Source organism: Lampetra planeri, chromosome 10 (assembly GCF_965212315.1).
Source record: "Lampetra planeri chromosome 10, kcLamPlan1.2.h2, whole genome shotgun sequence".
NCBI lineage: Eukaryota > Metazoa > Chordata > Hyperoartia > Petromyzontiformes > Petromyzontidae > Lampetra > Lampetra planeri.
Window position 1 is genome coordinate 15928336 of NC_136116.1, and position 24080 is coordinate 15952415.

General features: G+C 43.3%; 1 protein-coding gene across 10 annotated transcripts; it reads left to right on the top strand.

Annotated features, from left to right (window-relative positions):
• The first annotated feature begins 732 nt into the window (after nucleotides 1-732).
• Nucleotides 733-23829, top strand: LOC144721114 (poly(rC)-binding protein 3-like). 10 transcript variants are annotated; one of them, XM_078598502.1, is made up of 13 exons: nucleotides 733-848; nucleotides 2618-2722; nucleotides 3381-3404; nucleotides 3835-3867; nucleotides 3971-4087; nucleotides 4675-4815; nucleotides 7504-7632; nucleotides 7976-8056; nucleotides 11890-11931; nucleotides 12052-12142; nucleotides 12246-12298; nucleotides 12759-12928; nucleotides 22165-23829. In XM_078598502.1, the coding sequence occupies exons 2-13, from the start codon at nucleotides 2648-2650 to the stop codon at nucleotides 22199-22201; spliced, it is 993 nt and encodes a 330-aa protein (XP_078454628.1). In that variant the 5' UTR covers nucleotides 733-848; nucleotides 2618-2647; the 3' UTR covers nucleotides 22202-23829. The 10 variants fall into 10 exon arrangements, with proteins under 10 accessions (XP_078454628.1, XP_078454629.1, XP_078454630.1 ...); XM_078598503.1 differs by having other exon boundaries at nucleotides 4681-4815; XM_078598504.1 differs by having other exon boundaries at nucleotides 4684-4815.
• Nucleotides 23830-24080: the final 251 nt, after the last annotated feature.

The window sequence follows — 24080 nt, forward strand, 5'->3', positions numbered from 1 at the left end:
GATCCCCGCCCGCTCTACAGTAGTATCTACGGCCTATAGTAGCGACTCGATAGGAGTAAGTGCACACATAGGGGTGGGGGGGGGGCATCACACTGAAGAATTTACCTCAGCGTTTTGTGTATTTTTTTGCATTTCTAACACGAATGAGAATCCCCTCCCCCTCCACCGAACGCACGTGCGCGTTGCGATGTGCAAGCACGGCTTTGTCGTGCATGCGCAGATGCGTGCTTTGGCGCACGCTGAGCGGCGTAATATAACAAATAGTAGCACAAAATTGTTCATTTAACTACTAGTTGACGGATGCGAAAATTGAATAGCGTTGGCTCACCACGGGGCTTATCGCGTGGTACCCGGGTACTTTTTTAAACCCCACGGTTCGCGAGCCAAATCCTTCGCAAGTTTCGTCCACAAACAGATAGAGAGACAGACAAAGAATGACGTTCATAGGTAAGATTTGCATTATGCCGGACAAGTGGAGAGGTCATTCCTAAACATTTACGCATCACGTGGCGATTACGTCACACTAGGAGAGCCCTTCGTCGGTCACGTGGTGTGCCGAGAGGCGTGGCCGAGGCGCTGAACGCGCGCGCTGCGGGGAGAAGCCCACGTGATCGCGACCCCGCCCTCGCGCGCGCTGCCGTCACGTGGTCCGCTCGTGCCGCCGTCGAAACACGGCCACTGGTCGCTGTCCAATCGTGGGCGAATGCCGGTGTCACGTGGTAACCACGAGCCAATGAAGAGGAGCCGTGTCGGAACGTCACGACCGTGCGTTACGAACGTGCGGAGCGCGGCGCGAGGTTCGTGGGCCCCCCCCTTTCCCTCAACCCCCCGCGGCCCCCGCCCGCCAGGTGAGCCCCCCCCCCCCGCCAGACCCCGCTCTGGCCCCCCACCCGGTACCCGGCTCGCGTGCCCCCCACCCCATCTACTCGCGGGGCGGCGGCGGCGGCAGCGGCGATCGCGGCCTGCGCGGCGGACCCTCAGGGCCCGGGCCTCCCCCTCCTCCTCCCGCTCCGCATCCTGCGGCCGCCGCCGCTGCTGCTGCTGCTCGCGAGTGCGCGCGGCGCGGCCAGAGAGACGTGGCCGACGTGGGGGGTCGACAGGCGCGGCGCTGGGGGCCGGTGTCGTGTGACTCCTGCACAGCACTGCAACAGCTCCTCTACGGGGGCTATGGAGAATGGCCATTGTCACACACGTTGCCTATTGTGTTCATTTGTGTGAACCGGACAGTGCCGTTTAACTACAGTCTACTGTGCGGTGCTGCGGCGTTTTTCGTAAGCACAGTGTGAGTCCTGTGCTGTGTAGCTACAGTGATATATACATACAGTGCTGTGTGACTACAGTGCTGTGTAGCCACAGTACTGTAACTACAGTGATATAGACATACAGTGCTGTGTGACTACAAAGTGCTTTGTCGCAGCGGTGCTGTAAGTGCAGCACGAACGATGAAGACTGCTTTGTTAGAAAGTACCGTGTACAGTGCTGTGTAACTACAGTGCTGTGTATAAATTCAGAGAAGAAGACCAAACAATGTAGATTGATTTTTAAGACTTCAACATCACATTTCCAAATTTGTATTACTGTACCTCTGATAAGGCTCAACCCTTCTGCGATGAGTATGCTGCAAATCTATGCCTTTGTTACGTTTCATCTTGCTTCGTGCAACTCTTTACTGCCTCCTGAAATTCCGCACCCAAAACTCGACTTGGAAATTAGACCACTTAGATACTTTCTTTCGGAGGGTCCTGCTGTCAAGTTCTCACAGTGGCGGGGCGATACTGCTGGGTCTGATCTCAATTCAGTAACTTGCAGATCATGTTTAAGATTTGGGATGTTTGGGCAGTACCAGTTGCATTGTACTTTTTTAGCTAGAGGAAACCAGAGGAAACCCATGCAGAACAGGGGGAGAACATACCAACTCCACACAGATATGCATCTGAGTGGAATCGAACCCAGCACAATATTGTGCGGCATAAGTGTACCACTGACCCACTCTGCCGCCCTACATCACTCCAATTCTGATATTCAATTCTGATATAAGCACATCTATAATTTCCTACACAAGGTTAACAAAGGGCATTTGAGCCCCACTGATCCCCCAAGCCCATGCTTGCCTCCCCTTCGCTGCCTGGTTCCCCGCACCTTTCTTGGTAATGGAATCTGGGTGAGACTGGGATATGCCCAAGTCATTAATCATTATCAGCTATGGTCTATCCAGTGCTGGATAAAGATGAACACGATCTCTTTGTGTTTGTCGACTAATACATTTGTTCCTCTTTATATCTCTCAAATTCCAAGTGTACACCTCTGTGCGTCTTTGAACACTTATCCACTTTGTACGCTTTCTATTGTCTTCGTTAATGTCCATGTTTCCGATTCATATGACATAGCAGTTAGTGAATGATGCATTATAATAATTCCAGGCACAAAAACAAGTTGAAATGTTTAACCTTCTGGTAACAGTGAATTCCAAGCTGAAATTTACTGTTTAAATCTTGACTGATGACGACCGCTTGTGTGTTGCGATCGAAACGTCATAGTTTTTTGTTATTTTCTTTGAACCTATCTACGTGACTTTACCGAAAGACCCAAATAATATTTACTGTGCTTGTTCCACCAGGTGTAACCCTGCAGAGTGTGGTGAAACAAGATGAGTCATCTCGGTGGCCAAGCCGAGGGTGGACTTAATGTGACGCTTACAATTCGTCTTCTCATGCACAGCAAGGTAAAGAAAGCATCAGGCATCACCTCACAAATTGACTTGGCATCCAATTTAAATTGTTTCTAGCAGGCGGCCCGCAAGGCCGTGGGACGTTGTTCACAGGTCTCTCCCTCCACACACCTGTCCATCCATATAAAGGAATAAAATAAATGTTTACATTTCCTGTCAACCACAAGGCTTTCTGGGAGTGCATCATTTCAGCAGCATTGGGTCAATGCAAGAAACTCTGGACTGGTTTTATCACACATTGCCTCATCAGCATTCCGGCTTGCTTGCACCAGTGCTGATTAACTTCCCGATGTTAGAGGCAAGGACCCTCTTTTTAAGATATTGAACCGATGCTTCTGAAATTATGCACTCGAATAAGGCTTTGTAGTTGAATGGAAGTGTAATCTTTTTCATGTGGAGGAACATTTTAAGGAGATATATTCACTGCTCATTTATTGTGTAAAATACAGTCTTTATTTCATGAATACATACAGTTGTGCATTTGTCCTGAACCTACGATTAGCACGGTTGGTTGCATACAGTGTGAAAGAAGTTCAGCATACATGCCCACTCACGAGATTCTTAGTTGTAATTTGTGTCAGTGTTGTCTACAGTAACCGCACTACTTTTATATGCCTCTGAACTGATTTATATATTTTTCTTTTATTTACAGGAAGTGGGAAGCATCATAGGCAAGGTGGGTTTCACATTGCGTTTAAGATGTTTTCACATAGCTTCAGTTCAGCTTTATCTAGCTTGGATAAATCTTAGAACATAACATGTACAGCTCTCTTAATTGCACTGCATACAGTTACAATTACAAGGTTTAGATATGTTGCATATAGCAGGTGATGTGAGTACAAAGCATGTACCAAGTCAAAGATGCACCAAGGATTAGGATTAATTTGGTATCCCAAGGGTATCCTCCCAAGTTGCCTTGAGCAGCTGTCTTGTTGTGTGGCGGTCATATTTACATCTCTTTGTACATTCATGGATAACAGCAATTATTGTGTTTCTAGTCCTCACCAATATAATTAATGTTTAATATTGTTACAGATTAAATTAGTTATTCACTATAACCTGCACATGTACCTGATTATGTGAACTCTTGTTCATTCACTTCACAGAAAGGGGATTTTGTGAAGAGAATCCGTGATGAGGTAATGTTTCTCTGTTCATACCAACACAAAGTGTGTATCGATGCAGCAGAAGTGTGCGATCCTGTAGGGTGGGGGCTGATTTGCAGTGTGTTTCTACTTGCAGAGCGGGTCTCGTATTAACATCTCGGATGGGAACTGTCCTGAGCGCATTATCACGGTCACTGGTCCCACCGAGGCTATTTTCCGTGCTTTCACAATGATGACCCACAAGCTGGAGGAGGTATGACCGCTACAGAAATACTTTCTGTTGATCTGTTTTAAGGCCGTGATATGACAATATTTAACACATGAAAGTAAGCTTCTGAATTCACACATTTAGGAAAGTTGCAGCTTAAGCGTAAATATTTGTATTAAAGAGCATTAATTCCCTTTGTGGGTTTGACATATAATCAAGAATGTATTTTTACAAACCCTTAAAATGACCAAAGTTTTAACGTTAAATTGTTGATCAAAATAGATGTTGTATGTGGGCCTAATTCCTGAAACAGAGTGGCTACAGTCAGCCATAACATGGTAATGAGGAACCTGGGTAGGGCAGCTTGAAACCTCTCCCACGACTCTTAGGGCCTTCAATAAGTTGCTTTATTAGCATGAAAATGTTATTTACATGAAATATTTGTAAAATATGCCACGTTTTATATCTTTCCAGATAATTACTTTATTGGGAAATAGCAATTGTTGCCTCCGACTGTGAACAATTTTGCAGGACCCTCCTGAAAATAGTTGAGACTTGGTGAGGCTTTTCTGGGTAAACACTCGCAATAATTACGACAATAATAACAACGTGCGCTTGGTGCGTATGTGTATATGGAGCAGGACATGATCAGCACGATGGCGAACAGCGTGGTGATGAACCGCCCACCGGTCACCTTGCGCCTCGTGGTGCCGGCCAGCCAGTGCGGCTCTCTCATTGGCAAGAGCGGGAACAAGATCAAGGAGCTGCGAGAGGTGAGGAGGGTTCCCTCGTGTATGCAATGTGGAAATACAAACATCATTGTGTTTGCTGCATTTTTTGGGGGGGAAATCGAACAATGCATCGTCTGTCATTTGTCTTAGAGCACATTTCACCATAGTTTCTGGTAAGTAATGTACAGGTTTCATTTTTCGACTTATTTTGAGAATAGATTTTTGTTCCAACATTTACCCTTAAATATGCTTTAAAAAGGTCTTCTGCATTATTATGAATGATTTTATTACGTCTTGGAGCCGAAATTTATTCCTTATGAATGCATCTCCACTGATATAATTGCTGTGCAGTAGACTCACGCGGAGACGAGGAATACTATAAGGGCTTTGCCGTTTATTAAAACACTCTCACACTCGACATCCTACGCTCACACCAGTGTAGGTGCACTCTGTCTCGGTCCTTTACCCCGGACACTGAATACTATTTGGGTCCAACCCTCGGCTACCCTTTGGGCTCTCTCACACGTCTGCCTGGAGCGGGGGTTCGGCCAACACCGCTCCGCGACAAGGAGAGAGAGACCCTCTTCATCCGATCCTTACCTTGGCTCCCCATGACAACCCCACCTTCGTCACGGGGTACCCCTTAAGAACTCCTTGGGCGGCTCCTGCCCCCAGCTCGGCCCCGCCTTTGTTCCCGAAGGGTGCTCTTACACAACCCGTGACGTTGCGAGTGGCTTGACTGTCAACCCACTCGCACCTCCTTTTGTTCCCCTTCTCATTGGTTACTCACAATACTCTACATAATGGAAGTGATTGGTAAAATACTGTTCGATATACAGCATTCTGCGTTACGGACAACTTTACAGGAATGCATCCATTCCTAATATCAAGGGACGTATGTCTTCCATTGTACTTTCACTTGTATTGATGATTATTTACAATCACAATGCTGACTAATCTGAAATGGAAATCTCTACCTAGATGCCACCAAGTAGGCTAAGCATTTATCGTGTAGATATGGGTTTGTTGTTATGTTATTTACTAGCTTCTTTGCCTGTCCTAGGACGGATCTGTAATATTTACGAAAAAAATGAGCGGAGTATAATTGTATCTTGTGTAAATTGAATGGCAGTGAATCTTGCATGAAAGTATGTCATAAAACACTTCACGGAATTTCACTGTAGCACTGTATATAACCGACCTTCAATTTGTTCAAATTCACTGCTCTGATACTTTATTCTCTTCTGCTTTCGGTCGCTGGGGTTCAAATAAATTGGATGGCAATACAATATCTGGAAAATCACCGAGAAATGTCTTTTTAACCAAAATGTAGAAGTCTAAATTAGACTTGCCTTTTGTCTCAAGTAATGAAGAAAAAAATAAAAACCCCAAATCCACTTTATTGCTGCGTAGAATTATTTATTAGATTCACTTTCAATAAAGAAACTTGAAACTTAAAGCGAATTTGCGAATAAAAAATGTATTTCCGCTCGACCTTCTTAATGACGGGGGTGCGGCATGTGGAGTGACGTCACGCGCGGGACAAACTCCCTCGTTAATAATCATGAGCGGATGATGTCACTCGACGTGGAGCTCCCCCCCTCATGAATAATCATGGTATGATGACGTCACTCATGTGGATCCCCGCCCCACCCCCTCATTAATAATCATGAGCGGGTCATTATTTTCGATTAAATATTTCGGATTAACTGCAATACACCCGTCCTTGAATGGGCTATAGGCTACTTTTATCATAATTTAGAAGCAAAAATTAGACTTGCCTTTTGTTTCAGGTGCTGAAGAAATAAATAAAGACACCAAATACACTTTGTTGCTGCGTAGAAATATTGATTTGATTACATTTCAATAAAGAAACGTCAAATTTAAAGCGAATTTGCGTAAAAAAATGTCTTTTTAATCGACCTGCGGGAGTAAAAATCCACTCGCTCATGATTATTAATGGGGGGGGGGGGGGGGTCTCTTTTGCAGTTTTGCAGTGACGTCACGTACAGATATAGCACTGCTGCGTAGATTTATTTTTGACTTTCTGTAAAGAAACGTCATATTTGAAGCGACTTTGCGTCAGTGTAAAAATCCACCCGTTCATGATTATTTTATTATTAATGACGGGGGGGGGTATGTGGAGTGACGTCACGCTCGTTACATACTTTTTTGGCCTATTATAGTAGTAATTGGGCTAAAACCATTTTCAAAATGTACTGCGTCTTTGATGCGTGAGTAATTTCACTCCGATGTCACTCCATACACCTCTTTATGCCAGTGCTGCTCCTGTCACATTTCTAGAGCATTAATGAAAACAATTTATTTGCAAATGTAAAAAAAAATCAGTCTACAATGCCATTATATATTCTATGATTAGTAATTGGTCAGATAATAACAAAATATGAATGGCATTTACAATATCCAAGTGTGTTTCTTGTATCGCCCTCTGTTGAAGCCACTGCTGATTAGGCCTCATCGCACTGTGTGGGTTGTGGGGATTATTTGACCATACTTTACCACAGTGTAGACGCACAGAACAAAAGCGGATTTTTCTGCACTGCCCTCTACTGACGACCGTGGTGTCCTGCTACCGCCTATGGCAGGCTGGCGTGCATGCTGGGCCGAGCACTGTCTATTCTCAACCCTGCTTGGTATTCCCGATGATTCGATCGTAAATGTTGTTTTGTGCCCCTTATTAAATGGTGGTCGTCTGGAATTTCTCTACAGTCAACAGGTGCCCAAGTGCAGGTGGCTGGAGATTTGCTGCCAAATTCTACCGAGCGGGCCGTGACCATCTCTGGCACACCAGATGCCATCGTGCAGTGCATGAGGCAGATCTGCCTTGTTATGCTGGAGGTCAGTTTTTACATCACTACTACAGTGTGTGCTTGATATGATTATTTGCGTAATTTGGCAAATGCTGAAGGTTTGTTTAAATTATATATTTTTCAATGGTAAATAAGGGCAGTAAAAAAATTATAATATGCTGTCTGTGTTTCCATGTTAGTCTGTTATGTTGTTGAACCAAAGGCAGTTTGGAAAGTATTTCTAAGGACGCATCATTTCCTTTTTTTATTGTATTGCATTATGTTTTGCTTGTTTGGTATTGTATTCATATTCGTCTGTGATGCTCTTTTCACACGCAAGTTCATGTCATGGTCAGCTACTGATGATGCACTTTGCTGTGCTCATCTTTCAGTCTCCTCCGAAGGGTGCCACGATCCCTTACCGCCCCAAAACATCCACCACCAACAATCCGGTTATTTTTGCTGGAGGCCAGGTAAGTGATGCACATTCATTTAAGTGCAAGACAACACCAGTACATGTGCATGTGTAGACACTAGAATTTGAGAAGCTAATTTAATTGCAGTTGATTGCTCTGATTAAATCCTGGGATTATGCAGTGTTGGCACACTCTGCGTACACGCATTCCCACATGCTGGCTTTTTTTGTTTACCACACAACTGTGAGATGCTCATTTTAAATCCGTTATCATGGTGGATAGCAATTGTAGGTTTGACTTAAAAAAACTCTCATAAATATGACGTGGCTCTCAGCCATTTCTTTCCGTGATGCATGAATGCATTCAGCGTTTGCGTCCCCATCTTCACAGACCTTGAGTTGCATCAGGTATTCTTAAGATGATCATTGCAATGTGGAAATGTATGTATGCAATCAATACATTCTTTACTTGACTAATTGTTACTATTCAAGTTTTGTAAGCTTCATATTTTTAATGGCTTAATCTTATAATGCTCGCATAAGTGCATATTTTCGACCTGCTCTACCCACTGCTGGATGAAGGCCTCTGCACATCATCAGCACTCCCTATGCTCCTGTGATCCCACAATCCATCTCGATTCTGCACATGAGCTAATCCCATTGCTCCCCTGGTTGTCACTTGTCACCAGTCTCATCCGTCGGCCATCACACCTTCTGGCAATGTGTCCGACCAAAGTTCACTTAATTTTTTTGACAATTGACATGTTTCCATGCATGTGTCATATTAGTCTGTCAAAGCAGGTAATATTAATTGATTGAAAACTTTCCTCCTTAGGCACATATTTTTCATTGCTTTTGGAATACCTGTGTTATCCAGCCAGTTAGGATTGTGATTTGTCAGTCGAATCACAGTTTGAGGAAGCCATGTTCAATTCCCATTGTAAATGAGCGTCATTTTGTGGGAAGTTGGCAGTAGTTGTGCGTTAGGACAGTGGCCCCTGTCATCAACATCACAAGCCATAGTCAATTCACTGCTGAATGAAGGCCTCTCCCCAAGCTTTCGCCATCTCTCACGATCCTGCAGTGCAATAATAAATGTCTGACCTGTACATGTGTAGTAGGTTCAAAGAGACTTGGACGACGTAGTCGGAGGCACACTTATTTATTAAACGTTCCACTGTATACAGGCCAAGGTATACGACACTCGAAGGGGTATCGGCCCCTTCACCCGTCTAACAGGGAGACCCCACAATCTCTATCCCGGCTAGCCTACTCCCAGGTCCTCCACTACAGAGCTAGGGGAGGCTAGCTGACCCAGCTCTGGCCAAGCTGGGATTACGGCACCCTGAGTCCCCAGACCGGCTCTTACAAGAACATCGGCTCTGGGCTCTCGGGGCCACGCCACTGGCTTGCCCTGGTCGGTCCTTAGGAGGACGGCGATCCAGGGGAGTCCCAGGGCCTATCTAGCCGGTCTTCTTTCTTCGCTGGTTAAGGCTGAACACTGAACCCCGAGCCCTCCGGCTCACCGCCTTATATAGCAACTCCCCCACCGAGGAGTGGGGCCGTGGGGGATCACAGCGCCGTTTTAGCCCCCGAGGCTCAACGGTGCGGACTTGGATGTTAGCACGCTTCCGTGTGCGGCCATAACCACCCCTGGTGTGTTTGTTCGCCCTCCCGTAACACCTCTACACATGAACTAACTTCATCGCTCTATCTCTTCCTCAAGCATGTCCTCTTGGATCCATTTTATCCTTCATAGCTCATCGGATTCCTCCAGTGTAAATAAAGATTCTGATTCCTTGGCTGCCACTGTTATTGGTGTCCATTGGCAATCATCATTTCTGGCGACATCTCTCTGCCAAATTACTTTCACTTAATCAGAATCAGAAAGGGTTTTATTCGCCATGAAAGTTCGCACAGACAAGGATTTTACTTTGGCCGGAAGGTGCATACATTCAACGTATAGGAATCTTAAATCTTAAATAAGTGGTTTACAAGTCTAACTATACTAAAGGTACAAGTCTAACTAATACTAAGGAGCTAAAGTATGTAAAAATTGAATAAAATATAATCTAAAATATACAATAGCTATAATATACAATATAAAATTACAAAAATGCAAATAAGGTAACATAGTGCAAATATGGCAGGGTGTCATTGTGCAGATATTGTGTTAAACTCAGTTTGAGCGTTAAAGTCAGTTTGAGCCCCTGGCCTTGTTGAAGAGGCCAGCAGCGGATGGGAAGAAACTGTTTTTGTGACGTGAGGTTTTGGTCCTGATGGACCGCAGCCTTCTGCCGGAGGGGAGTAGCTGGAACAGAGAGTATCCAGGGTGGGAGGAGTCGCCTCAGGGTCCTCGAGGTGTACAGGTCCTCGAGGGTAGGCAGATTGCAGCCAATCACCTTCTCAGCAGTGCGAATGATACGCTGCAGTCTGCTCTTGTCCTTTGCAGAGGTAGCAGCGTACCAGATGGTGATGGAGGAGGTGAGGATGGACTCAATGATGGTTGTGTAGAAGTCCACCATCATTGTCTTTGGCAGGTCGAATTTCTTCAGCTGCCGTAGGAAGTACATCCTCTGTTGTTTTTCTCTTTATGAGGGAGCTGATGTTCAGTTCCCACTTGAGGTCCTGGGAGAGGATAGTGCCCAGGAAGCGGAAGGACTCCACAGTGTTGACTGGGGAGTCGTACAGGGTGATGGGGGTGAGTGGGGCTGTATTCTTCCTGAAGTTCACAACCATCTACACTGTCTTAAAATCATTACGCTCTAAGTTGTTCTGGCTACACCAGGTCACCAGGTTGTTAGTTTCCCACCTATAGTCAGACTCATGCCCACCAGAGATGAGCCCAATGATGGTGGTGTCGTCTGCAAACTTCAAGAGTTTGACGGACGGGTGACTGGAGGTGCAGCTGTTGGTGTACAGGGAGAAGAGCAGAGGGGAAATGATGCAGCCCTGAGGAGATCCGGTGCTGATGGACCGGGAGTCAGAGACTTGTGTTCCCAGCTTAACGCACTGCTTCCTGTCAGGTGGAGTCGGGCACGTTCAGCTGGGAGAGCTTGTCCTGAAGTAGGGCAGGGATGATGGTGTTGAAAGCAGAGCTGAAGTCCACAAACAGGATCCTGGCGTAGGTTGCTGGGGAGTCCAGGTGCTGTAGGGTGAAGTGGAGGGCCATGTTAACTGCGTCGTCCACAGACCTGTTGGCTCTGTAGGCAAACTGCAGGGGGTCCAGGAGAGGGTCTGTGATGGCTTTGAGATGTGCCAGCACCAGGCGCTCAAAAGACTTCATTACCACAAGAGGTTAGGGTGACGGGTCTGTAATCATTAAGTCCTGGACTTAGCTTTTTGGGCACAGGGATGATGGTGGAGGACTTGACACAGGCTGGTACATGGCATGTCTCCAGGGAGGTGTTGAAGATGTTGATGAACACCGGAGACAGCCGGTCAGCGCAGTGCTTGAGGGTCGCTGGAGAGACAGTCTGGCCCAGCTGCTTTGTAGTTTGGATGATGTTATTAACCTGCTATCTTCTGTAATCCACATGTGTTTCATTCTGTTTCTGCATGTAATTCCAAGCATGCAACTCTTTATGCTTTTTTGCACACTTTGCAGGTTTTCTATATCTATTTAATTAATGACTGCTACTAATCCATCCATATGTCATACTGGCCCCTTGACTTTCCACAACTGTACATGTCCGACTGTCTTTGGGTGAACAACAGAGAATACTATACTCCCAATGTTTAGTTGAGCTTGAAGACAATGACTTTTTACTTGGCCCATGGTGTCATGTTTGGAATATGTCGACATTTTAACCAGCAAGTTGTGCCAAATCAAGTGTTTCTGAAATAGTATTTCTTGGAATTCATCATATGTTTTTGGTATCTTCTTTACAGGCCTACACAGTTCAAGGACAGTATGCTATCCCCAATCCAGATGTAAGTCAAGTTTAAAAGCAAATGTCTGGTCTAGTGACACCATTGCACCTTTGTAAGTTTTAGAGAATGCATACATGTGCTGTTACTCTGTAAAGTAATTATACTGGATGTGTCTTACAGCTGACAAAGCTGCACCAGTTGGCTATGCAGCACACTCCATACACTCCTATGACTCAGCAAACCCCAACGGGCTTCTCCGCAACTGCTGAGGGTACGTGACGTCCCGCTTTTGCTACGCTCCTCGTTACTTTCTCGCGTTTCGCATAAAGTGTGCTGAATAACATTTTGACATTTGACCTGTTTTTATCATGCAGGTGTTGACTCGAATAGCCAAATCAGCACACACGAAATCAGCATTCCAAATGATGTAAGTCAAATGTTATCTATTCTACTTTAACTAATTATATTTGTCTCCCCCGGTTCCATCTCAGTATTGTGACTCCTTGGCCCTGCCAATGCCCCTGACCAACCAACACTTTGGCCCAGATTGACCACTAACACCAGGCCAGATAGCATTTATGTCCCTCATCCTGTGGGAAGACGATCATTTTAAATACCGTTATATTTTTAGTTACATGTTTTGTAAAATTGTGCAGTAATTCAATATTGATTTGAAGCTTTACTCTTTGGTTCTTTCGGTAAAGTCATGTAGGCAGATCTATTATGTATTTCTCTATCTACGTGACTTTACCGAAAGAACCAAAGAGTATGTGCAGTAATTTACATTAAATATGTGTAAGTCAAATAGATTTCCTGCTAGGAGTGGAGACTTCCTGTATGAACTGGCTCAATGGCTTGTTCTTAATTATGAATTACTTCTGTTGCAGTTAATTGGATGCATCATTGGGAAACAAGGCTCAAAGATCAATGAGATTCGTCAAATGTCTGGTGCTCAGATTAAGATAGCCAATGCCATTGAGGGATCTACTGATCGGCAGGTCATCATTACGGGATCCTCAGCCAACATAAGTCTGGCTCAGTACCTCATTAATGCAAGGTAAGTTTGTATCATTGTTTTACAAATTAACATTGAATGTAGTTGATTAATAATCCCTTTGAAGTATGTGTTTTTAACCAATATGAAGGAGTGTAATTGAATGGAAATTCTTCACTATAATTGCAAAATTTAACTTGCCTGATTTAATCCACAGTCGTCCTGGTATCTTCCTAGTATCACATGTAGAGATGTCCCCTGTTGTTTGATGGTTCCCTGTGATGTGCACGCCCCACTTCTCATTTAGCAGCTTGAGATAAGCCTGCAAGTTTTATGTTATGTAAATCCATATTGTACTGTACATTGTATTGTGCAGTGCAACCTGAAGCCAGACTTGGGTAAGCCAGACTTTGGGCCAATACAGAAAGGCTGCTGAAATCAATATACATTTCAATGACGTAATAAAAACATTCACCAAACCATGGGTAAAATCGCAAATTAAGTTATGTACAGTAGGACATATTGAAAATCTGTGCCAACCTTGTGTATTACGTTTTTTTTGCACTTAAAAGCATTATGAAGTTCAAGACGATATTCCTGACCATGAAATGCAATTGATGAGCATTTGTGTTCGAGAAATTCTAAAGCTAAATACTTGCACCACACTTACACAATCCAGTTTTCACAAACTATCTTCTGATGTTGCTGTAACTGATTGGCGAGATCGTGTCCTCTTGTCGGAATCCCCTTTTAACGTGTTTGTTGGTACTTGATGTCGTCTTCGTGGGTCTTTGTAATGACCTTAATGTAGTTACTTTAAATATTGTTTGAGGCCTTGGTTTCTGAAAACTTGGATAACTGCATATCTTTCTACTTAGTCTTTTCCCAAACCTTGTTAATAGTACCTATGTGGTCGATGGTAGAGAAACCTTTCCTAAATTCTGCTTGTTCCCATGTACATTTTTCTTTTTTTTAGTTCCCCACTTTATGCTGCTGGATTTCAGCACAGAATGCCATACCACTGAGCGGCATACCGCCTAACGTCATACCACCAGTTGGCATACTGCCATGCGTCATACCACTGAGTGTCATACCACTGACCAGAGTGCAACCATTTGGCACGTTGAGCACCATCTTGGTGCCACTGATGCTCTTGCTTGTTTTTTCACATCACCCTAACCCACGGCCCCTCCTGCATTTTCCCACAAGCCTCTTAATAATAGCTGTTAGTTTGATTTGGTGAGCAGGCCTGTGGCTAGGAGGCCTGTTGCTGCCCCCTTCCATCACACACCCTCTTGTTCATTCTTAACTAAAGATTTTAAGATCATCCAGAAGGCTGCTGTTAAGCTCCTCAAGTGAAACGTCGGAGTGTTTTATTACCCTAATTTTCAAACCTCCCAATGGACGAGCTGCAGTACATTTGAGGATTATCTTCCAGTTCAAGATTGTTGTTTTCATGCCCCTTACTACCTTGAACATTTTTTATGTAGTAATCATGCTCCATTTGCTCTGCACTTGTACCATTCTTTCTGCTGCTGCTTCATATATTCTCACCTCGTAATTTGCCTGTTAACTAGCACAACTCTCTATGGTACATGTCCCTCCATAGTCTCTTGTATGTTTACAGTCCTTCCAGTTCTTACTCATTTTAATGCAAGTTGTCAATTTAAATAATGCAGTTTTGAAATTGCCAATTTTGATGAGACCGCATCCATTTTAGTAGGGTAGGTTAGGATGGTGATGAATACATCTTGTTGTTACCCGTGGTACACCATGGCAGAGGGAGTAGAGTCAAGGATGTCGTGGAATAAGGGAAAGTAATGGGAAAGGGAGGAAATGCTGGGATGGAAGTCCCCAAGACGGACAAAGAGTGCACGGCTCAGGATGAGCAGAGGGGGAGGAGGAATGACGAAGCCAATGCCAGGGATGGGAGGGTGAGGGGGAAGGATCAAGTGGAAGTGAGTTGGATGGAGCAGCCCCTGTTCTCACAGCGGGTGGGGAGAGGAGGGGCTCAGAATGGGCGTGGCCACACTTAAGTCACGTGATTTATGGGAGGCTTGAGCTGATTTAGATACATGGATGTAAAATGCACGTATTTAATGAGAATCATTTGATCACTCGTTGAAGCTTCTACATCATTGATGGTGGGATGCTTGTTGAACATTTCCTCTCAAGCCTTTGCCACGCTACTGTAGGTATCGGCAAGAGTTGAATCTATATTTTTCTATTGTATTTGATATTGTATTTTATTTATGGCCATCCTGCAACGGTACAGATATTGTACAGTACAAGATCTTAGTTACAATCAAAGTTACATAGATCACGATACAACAAGCCAGTGTCGGTATATGTTTGACACGTTACAGGAATATCGGAAACCGGTCGAAAATGTTAAAAATACAAAGCGTGAATACATTCACAGAGGAACTCCCATCGTGATGTATTTGTTTTCAGAGAGCATGTTTTCAACTAAAACAACGTGCTTTTTCTCAGAAAGATAGCTACTGAACCAGTCAATTGTATGCCCAAAGAGTTGGATAATTACACCTTGTCTTCATACTTATATACCAAATGTATAAATAGGAACACTAGGCAATATTACCTCATGTGTATAACTTAATATTTAGTCGGCCAAATCTGATAAATTACTGGCAAATTACTTGAAAGTGAATACCACATCGTGCCATCACCCCCTACTGGCAAACTGAGATGTCAATGTTCTGGCTGGTGCTGTGTCGACCTCGCGCCACACAGGAACCGCTGCCTGGTGGGAGGGGGGGGGGGGTCCTTTGACTCGACTGCAACAGGGCATTGACATTGTTAAGATGAGATGTGGTGTAGGGTCGTGTTGAGTGTTGCTGAGGCATTTAAGCAAGCAGTATGTACATAAAAAATCCTCCATCTAGATGTGTTATTTTTATCTCTCAGTGGATGTGGATTCTTTTCAGTTACCAACAAGAGACAAACAATGTAATACGTCTATTTCCAATTTGAGATGTATATGACTACTTAATAATTTGTACTTATTATTTGCGGTATTTAGGGTTTATTTTATATTGATAATAAATTATGTACTTGACATTCTATTTTTATTTTGCCCGCTTATACTGGATATTTCTTATGTTGTAATACATATCAACCTAAGTGCAGCAGTATTAGTCTTGTGATTTGAGCATTTGGCAAGTGTTTTTGTGCTTCTGCTGATACGTTTTGGCAAGGCAAACTGTACTTGCGTGTTTGCTACCTTTGTGATAATGGAGTACTGTGACACAGGTGGTCCCATGTTATTTACTCGATATCATGTCTTGTTTTTCCTGCAGCCTGGAATTGGCTATTCCTCCTTCTCCCATTACCACCGCCCCTGTGTCCAGCCAACTGAACAGCGCCCTTCCTACCCCCAGCCCAGTGGAGTCTCTCCTTGCTGTCACCTCCATCCCACCCTCCACCCCTCTCTCTGCTGCTGCTACTCCCAGCCCCCCGCTGTTGCTGCCTGTAGCAGGCCTTGTAGACACACTTTCACTCCCAACGATTCAGCCCTGCCAGGCAGGAAGCGATCACGCCTCCAATGCAAGTGGGGAAGGTCAATCAAATAAGTTCCTTGCTAACATGAACATAAAAAGTGAACACCGCTATAAGCCTTATTAACGACTGCACAACCCTCATTTGACAGTGATGAGCATTAATTTGGATATAAGTGTGTTTATTTGATACAATTAATTATTCCTCGACAAGGACATGTGCATTGTAAACTACATGTGTTCGTAGCAGACTCGAATCGAGCCTTTTGTATTTTTGATACTGTAGGTAAATTCCCTTTTTCCCGGATGTTTCAATATATCAACAGTGGATACAAATGTGGAAGTTTAACATTTAAATATAACATTTAAATAAAATCATTTTATATTTAATGATGCTGCAGATGCTTTGCTTCCACTATTATAATGTTGTGATAATAGGAATGTGAAAAGAAAAGCTGTACAATCACTCATCTTGCATATTTTTACGTTAAATTACATGGTGCATTGTTGGCAAGTAGAACACGTTTGATGTATTTGGAAACAAAAATTGTCACCATTATTGTGGAAATAATGTATAAGCAATCTTAAATATGAGGTAGTTTGTTTGAGATCATACAAGTCCTATTTTAAAGTATCTTGCACTATGTGGTGGCCAATTGAAAAGTATCATCCGCTCAATCTTGTGTCGGCTAAAACAGCACCACCAACAATCAGGTCTTTATAAAATCTAACATGTTAGCAATGGGCAGAGCATATTCTCACCCATAGTTAATCTGGACATCTGTGAAAAAGAGCTTTATAGTTAATCGGATTCTTCCAGTATAAATATTCTGATTATTTTTGAAAAAAGGTCATTCATTATTTTAATGTGCTGGAGTTGCTTTACGTCTAAAGGAAAATACTGTATGGTAGTGGCATGTGTGTTGCATGTTTCATTGTAACCTTAAACCAAGACTTTCCTTTGGGTGTTGGTGATATGCTTAAACGTACATTTATTACTTACGTCTCGTACATAATCTTACCGGTACTGCATCTCAGTAATTTAAAGCACAACTAAACTCTGTTGTGCTTTTTTGCATGGCCAGCCATATGTTAATTGGCAGCTGCATTTTCTTTGGTTGTTGTATGAGAAGATTAAAAATGTAAGACCACTGTTCTAGTATTCTGTTGTCTTAACATGAAGCAGTATGCAAAGTTTAATTAATCTGTAATTTCATGTACCATGTCTGTGTAAATTCACAAATGGTTCATTCAGTACTTTAGGATTAACATAATTTGTACTCCCGTAAATAATATTAATTCATGCAACGTTTTAGGATATTTAAGCATGCATTTTTCACCATTGTCTTTTGACTATCGTCTTACCCAACATATCAAGTTTTCAAAAATATTGTTGCACTTCAATAATAGACAATTGTGTTTGTGGAAAGCAATTCAACAGCACTTAACAGGATTCAGCCTGCTGATGAGACTCACAGTTGATAACAGTCTGTTTGCTTACTTGGATAAAACATTACATATTCCTGCCAAGGCGTTCAACAATGTTGTCACCACGGATAAGCTACTCCGCTGAAACATGACAGCAGTGTAGTCCTGGACAGGAAGTGCTGTGGGTTATGCTTTCATGTCAGAATAACCCTTTGTAGGTCCTCATGAGAATATCCCTCTTGGAAACCCACCAGAAAACAATAGCTGTTGCACTTGGCAGTGTAATATTGTGACTCATTTGGGTTTTTCCAGACTAACAGAATGCCAACAAACTGATAAAAGATACTATAAGTATGGGATACTATAATCCCCAGGACTGGCATGGGCTCAAATTGACCTTGCTTTCATGTGAACAATCAAAGACTATACATGCTTGTGGCCTGTTATTAAAGACATGCTTCAGATTTAAATGTTCAAATCTTATTAACTCTTGAAATTTTCTAAAGTATTCAGAGTTTATGTTGAGACATCTGTAATATAAGACTGACAATCATCCTCAGATCCAAGATTCCTACACTACCCTGCCAGTTATCAAGTGTGAACAACTGGTCTTTTTATTTGAATAGTTTGAGAATTTTTTCAATTATGTTGTGACAACGACTGAGGGCCACAAATCTGAACTGTGACTCCTGACTGATATTTGAAACTTTGCGATTTTACATTCATGCTTTTTCCATGGCGTCAGTTATCTGGATTATAAAACCAAGAAATTACTATTTCATAACAAATACTATATTTTTTTATATGCTATGAAGAGCCATTGCCCATTTATGTTTATATTCAAGACCACGATGTTATTAATTAATGTGTTGCATTCTTTTCAACAAAACATCTTAGTTTAATTTATATAGTGCCTTGATCAATGCGCTGAACAAAGAATTTGCTATTTGTACAGCAGAATAGTGTGATGAGATGAGTTGATGAGAAGGATGGTAGTACATGGTGGACAATGATGTGTGAAATAAGCAATGATGAAAGTGACGATGAGTGGTTACTGATGAGCGAGTGTGAATGGGTAAGGAAGTTGGGAAGAGGGATTGAGTCAGTGATGGGGAAGAGGAGTTTGGGAAGAATGAAAAGTGGAGAGTGAAGCGGATTGTTTGGCATGTAGGGCAACTTTTTCCAGTATAAGGAGGCCAGAAGTCAGAGAAAACTGAAGGGTGATTGGGCACAAAGAGGACGGGGAACAGGCAGAGACAGGTGGGATTGTGAACGCAGAGGGCGAGAAGGAGCTTAGAATGAGATGAGGGAAGCAAGTTACGTTGGGGCGAGATCATAGCCAGATTTGTAAACTAGGGTGAGGAATTTGAAAGGCACCGATAATAGATTGGAAGCCATTGTTGCTGGATGAGAAGTGAGGTGTGAGAGTGGTAGGGGAGATTGAAGATGATCCAGGCAGCGGCAGTTTGCATTTGTTGGAGTGGTTTAAATGCATATGAGCAAAGACTGAGCATAAGAGAGTTGCAGTAATCGAGTTGAGTGAAGATGAGGGAGTACTTTTTGTTGATCAGAGGGGGCTGACTTTAAAAATGTTGAAGAGGTGAAAGTGACAGGAATGGGTCGTGGCAGATATGTGGTCAGAGAGAGAGAGAGAGGAGTCAAAGATGATGCCAAGATTATGGGCAGATGAGCCGAGGGTAAAATAGAAAGGGGAGAAAGATAGGGCAGGGAGGAGGGGAATGTGAAGCAGGGAAGAAAATAATTTGGGTTTTGGAAGGATTGATAGGAAGAAAGTCCTGGGACATCAAAGATTGGATGGCGATCAGGCAGCTAGAAATGTGAGAAGCAAGGTCAGCAGTGAAAGAGGAGAATAAGAAGAACATTTGAGTGTCGTCGGCAAAGAAATGATGAGGAAGGTTGAACAATGAGATGAGGGATTCGAGAGGAGAGATGTCGAGAGAAAGAAGTAGGTGACAACCTTGGGGACAGTGACGGGATGGGGGAGAAGTGACGTGGTTGGATGAGACTGCTGAGGTGCTTGAGGAGCGATAAGACTGAAACCAGGAAAGAGGGACACCTGAGATTCCGAGAGAGGAAAGGGTCTAGTAGGATGGTCAACTGCATTTAAGGCTGCAGTAAGGTCGATTCGAATGAAAACGAAGAAAGACCGGCGTGCACAGAGTTCGACAAATGTTTCTGTACTGCGAGTAGGGCTGTTTCAGTGGAATTGAAGGGACGGAACCCGGATTGGAATTGTGGGTAATAAAGAGTGAGAGAAAATGTACTGATTGAGGCATGAGCGGATCAGGCGTTCAAGTAGTTAAAGAAGAAAGGGAGAAGATACGGGAGGAATTGAATAGGCAAACAAGGTAGGGGAGAATCAGAGGGAGGAGATGGGGTATGAAGGAGGAGGAGATAAGGTCAAGTGGATAGGAAGTAGGGTGGAGATGTTGAAGTAAAGGATGAGGAAGTAAAGTCGGATTGAGGTGCATGTGTGGAAAAAGATTGACCGTGAGAAATGGAGAAGGAAAGGAGGTACAGATGGAGTCCATTTTAGATGTCAAAAAGTTAGCAAAATCTTTGGTAGAAGGGACAAGATAGAGATAACTGGAGGAGAGTTGTGGAGGAAATTGTTGGGAGTTGAAAAGAGTTGACGGGGATGAGGGGCAACAGAAGAGATGAGGGCCAGAAAATAATCTTTGCTTTGTCCAAGTCGGATAAGAAGTGGAATGACATGAAGTCAGATTGTTGGTTGAGGGAGACGATTTGTGAAACCTTTTCAGCTTTGTGCAAGAGGGATTCGTTTTGACTGGAGGAGGAGATTGATCCAGAGTTGAGGCTTGCGTGAAGGGGACCGAACGCGAAGGGGGGGAGCCAGGGAGTTGAGGAAGGAGTGCATTAGAGAGGGTAGTGGATGCTGAATTAGGATGAAGGAAGCTGAAATCAGATATAGCAGGTAGGAGAGAGGAAATGCTGGAGATGAAATAACTTGTTGAGAGGTAGAGTGGAGATTGACGGAGGATTGGATGGGCAGGGGGATAGGGGTGGAGAGAGTTGGTGAGGGAAAGGAAGGAGGGATCAGGGGGGGGATGCTTAAAAACGGAGGTGAAACTGAGGCCAAGAATATTACCAGAGGAATGAGTCGTGGAAGGAGTGACAAAGATAAAGGGGATGGATGCAATAGAGGGAGTGCTGAGATTAAGATTAAAATCACTCATGAGCATTGACTTAAGAATTTTTATTTTTTTTCATGAGATATTGGGACATCAATTATGTGAATATGAACCAACATGACGTTTTTTTTTACTAAAAATAAATCAGCAAATAAATATAATTGATATTTCAAATGTACGTTTTTACATAAACAACTCACAAATTACGAGTACGTTTGAGCAAAATAGTAAAATGACTCAACAGTGCAATGTACGCATTTACATCAGGTAACAATTGTCATGACTGAAAACTGTACACTGATTTTAAATAAGAAATCACTTCATTAAAATGTGCACATTTCATCCAATATTCATCTTCATTGTAATACCCTGCAGTAACAAAATGACAGATTTGGAAAATTCTGATATAAATGCAACTCCGATTTTTCTGTCAATTATACTAGAGGTGCTTCATGCACACAGCCATTTGATTTCTGGACATGTTTGACACCAGGGCAATACAAATTTTGTAAAGGGAAGTACAACGTTGCTTAATAACCTGATCACAATCTGCAGATGACGGATTTCCAAACACGTTCAAACTGACCATTTAAAAAGCATGGTTACGTTTTTGTAGTCATTGGTGATAGAGCTGTTTATATAATAGTGCAATATTCGCCTTCAGTCTATGTTCATGTTTCTCTAGCTCACTTTTACTTTGGCGTTTAATAGGAAATGTTTTTGACCTTGATTATTTTTGTTGCTCTGCTCTAATTTCCGGTTGTTTGGCTCTGATATATATTTGTCATTGTTGTACTTTTGTTTATTACATAATTTTGGTGACCCTTGTCATATGCAAATGGTCTCTTGAGTTCTTACTTGATGAAACAGGATACATTAAAACAACTAAAACAATCCTAGCCTGCAATGCACTTATGTTTTGAAGAACTGTATAATCACTTTTTCCAGCTTGGACATTGTGTCAAGTTTAGACTTAACTTTCGTGACTGCAAGAATTAATATTGTTGGTTCCTTTTCTTTCCACCTGAAGAAGACCGCTTGTGTTGCGATCGAAACGTCGTGGGTTTTTTGCTTTTTTACATTTTTGGTTTTCTATCTACGTGACTTTACCGAAAGAACCAAGACTATGAATTGTGTCAAGTGTGTTGCCTGAAGTGTCTGCTCTGAATTATTGTTGCAGGCTAACGTCCGAGGTGTCTGGCATGGGGAATGTGTGAGAGAGACTCCCCCCACACCGAGGGCTCCGCAGCTGCTGTCCATGGCCCGGGGCCCCTCCCTGACCGTCCTACACCTCGTCCTCGGTTCTCCAGCAAATAGATGTGTTTGTGTGGTTATGTACCAACAGACCTAGCTTTTCTTAATGTTTTTTTTGTATACCAGCATTTGATTTTGTGATCAGAATGCTAAATATATAAGCATATATATGTAGTGGAATTATTTGATTTAAAACTAGAAAACAAATAAAAACCATAAAATGAACACTATAAAGTGGCAGTGGTGCAGGATTTAAGATGTGTTGTGTATTTTAAAGGTCTAGTTTTTTCGTTTGCCATGAAGTGATGGCATCGGTTTTTTAAAGTTGCCTGTGGTGACTGGGCTCAATGTGTGTACATTCAATTTTCTCTTCACTCGGGCGATGTAGGAGACGGTCACAACAAGTGGGAGTTCCTCCCAGTTGATCCCAACTCCCTGCAGATGGGTGGCCAAATGGCAAAGGCAGATGTGGCAGCAGCAGCAGCAGAGGTGTATGGCTCTGGCTGATTTGTAATGGTACTGTGGGAAATACTTTTCTACTGTGCCAGTAGCTAGAAGCAGATACACTGGTAGGCATCGAATATTACTTTTGGAATATCCTGGCAAATGCCTCAATTAGCTCATTTGCCAGATCCAACAATCAAAGTCGAATTGTAATGTGAATTTACTTCATGAACTGACCCATCCAGCCCACACCTCCAGCACATATCTTCCACCACACCCTGCTACAATCGCCACACGACCACTCCTCACCACACACCCTGCCAATCAACCAAATCACCCTGCCCCTTCCCCTTGAGTTGCCTGATGTCTCTATGCGTTCTGTGTATGTATTCTCTCCGTCTCTATGTCCATCCCTTTACCCGTGTGTGTACCTATGTCTATGTATCTGTCTATCTGCCTGCCCTCTGTGCCTCTGTGTGTGTGTGTGTCTATATGTTTGTTTGCCTTCATCACTTCTCTGTCCCTGTGTGAAAACACTCGTGTACACTCTCCCGTGCCATGATCCGGGCAGGTTCGCTCCTCGCACAGCTCCACCTCTGCACCCCCCACATCTGCCCCCCCCCCACTCCATTTACCCTTCCTCACACTTCGTTCCATAAGTAGAATGGGGGTAGTCACGAGACGATCATTGCTCAAAACCATGAACATTTGGTGTCGCATTTCTCTCAGTTTTTCGCCGACCGCTTCGGAACAGTGAAGCACATCTGAGTGCATCTCATTTAAAGTGTATATTGTATGTGACATCTTCTCGGTGACTGATGGATCACCCACCGTCTTGTGCATGCATCAGTTTGTAGAACGTGCAATATACAGCCTGTGAGAGGCCTACTTCTGGTTTCAAATGCAAGACAAGAGTGGTAAAGAAAAACTATAATTAAATTCCCGATTTTTCCATGCATAAAGGTTACAGCAAGTCCCGCACCTCCGATTATTGTTGTTGGCTATGTACAGTGCGAAAGAAGTTCAGCATACATACAAGTGAAATGTTGAGGGACGGACATTGCACGTCTCTTCACAACTAGATTTTATTTAATTTCCGGAGTGTAACCCACTTGCAAACTTCTACCCAATACATCTTATATTCGTATTTGTTGGCTGTTCCATTATTTACTGTTGATGTATACTTTCTGCCATTTCCGCAACCTACTTGGATGTATGCTTCATCCTGGTATTCTCTGGCAATGTTGCGTCCCTGCTGGTTGTCTGCTACCTGGTCGACTGCTCCGCTGTTGGTAGAAATCGTTGCGACTGCTTGTGCTGTGGATTTCCCATGGCTGCATAACTGTAGTGCCCACGCGCCGACCTCTGGGAGTGGCCTCTGTCTGCGCTGCTCCAACT

Coding starts and splice junctions, on each gene's coding strand:
- LOC144721114 (XM_078598496.1), top strand. CDS start 2,648: ATGAGTCATCTCGGTGGCCAAGCCGAGGGTGGACTTAATGTGACGCTT. Junction 4,088..4,674: donor TGACCCACAAGCTGGAGGAG/GTATGACCGCTA, acceptor GCGTATGTGTAT/ATGGAGCAGGACATGATCAG. Junction 12,143..12,245: donor CTTCTCCGCAACTGCTGAGG/GTACGTGACGTC, acceptor TTTATCATGCAG/GTGTTGACTCGAATAGCCAA.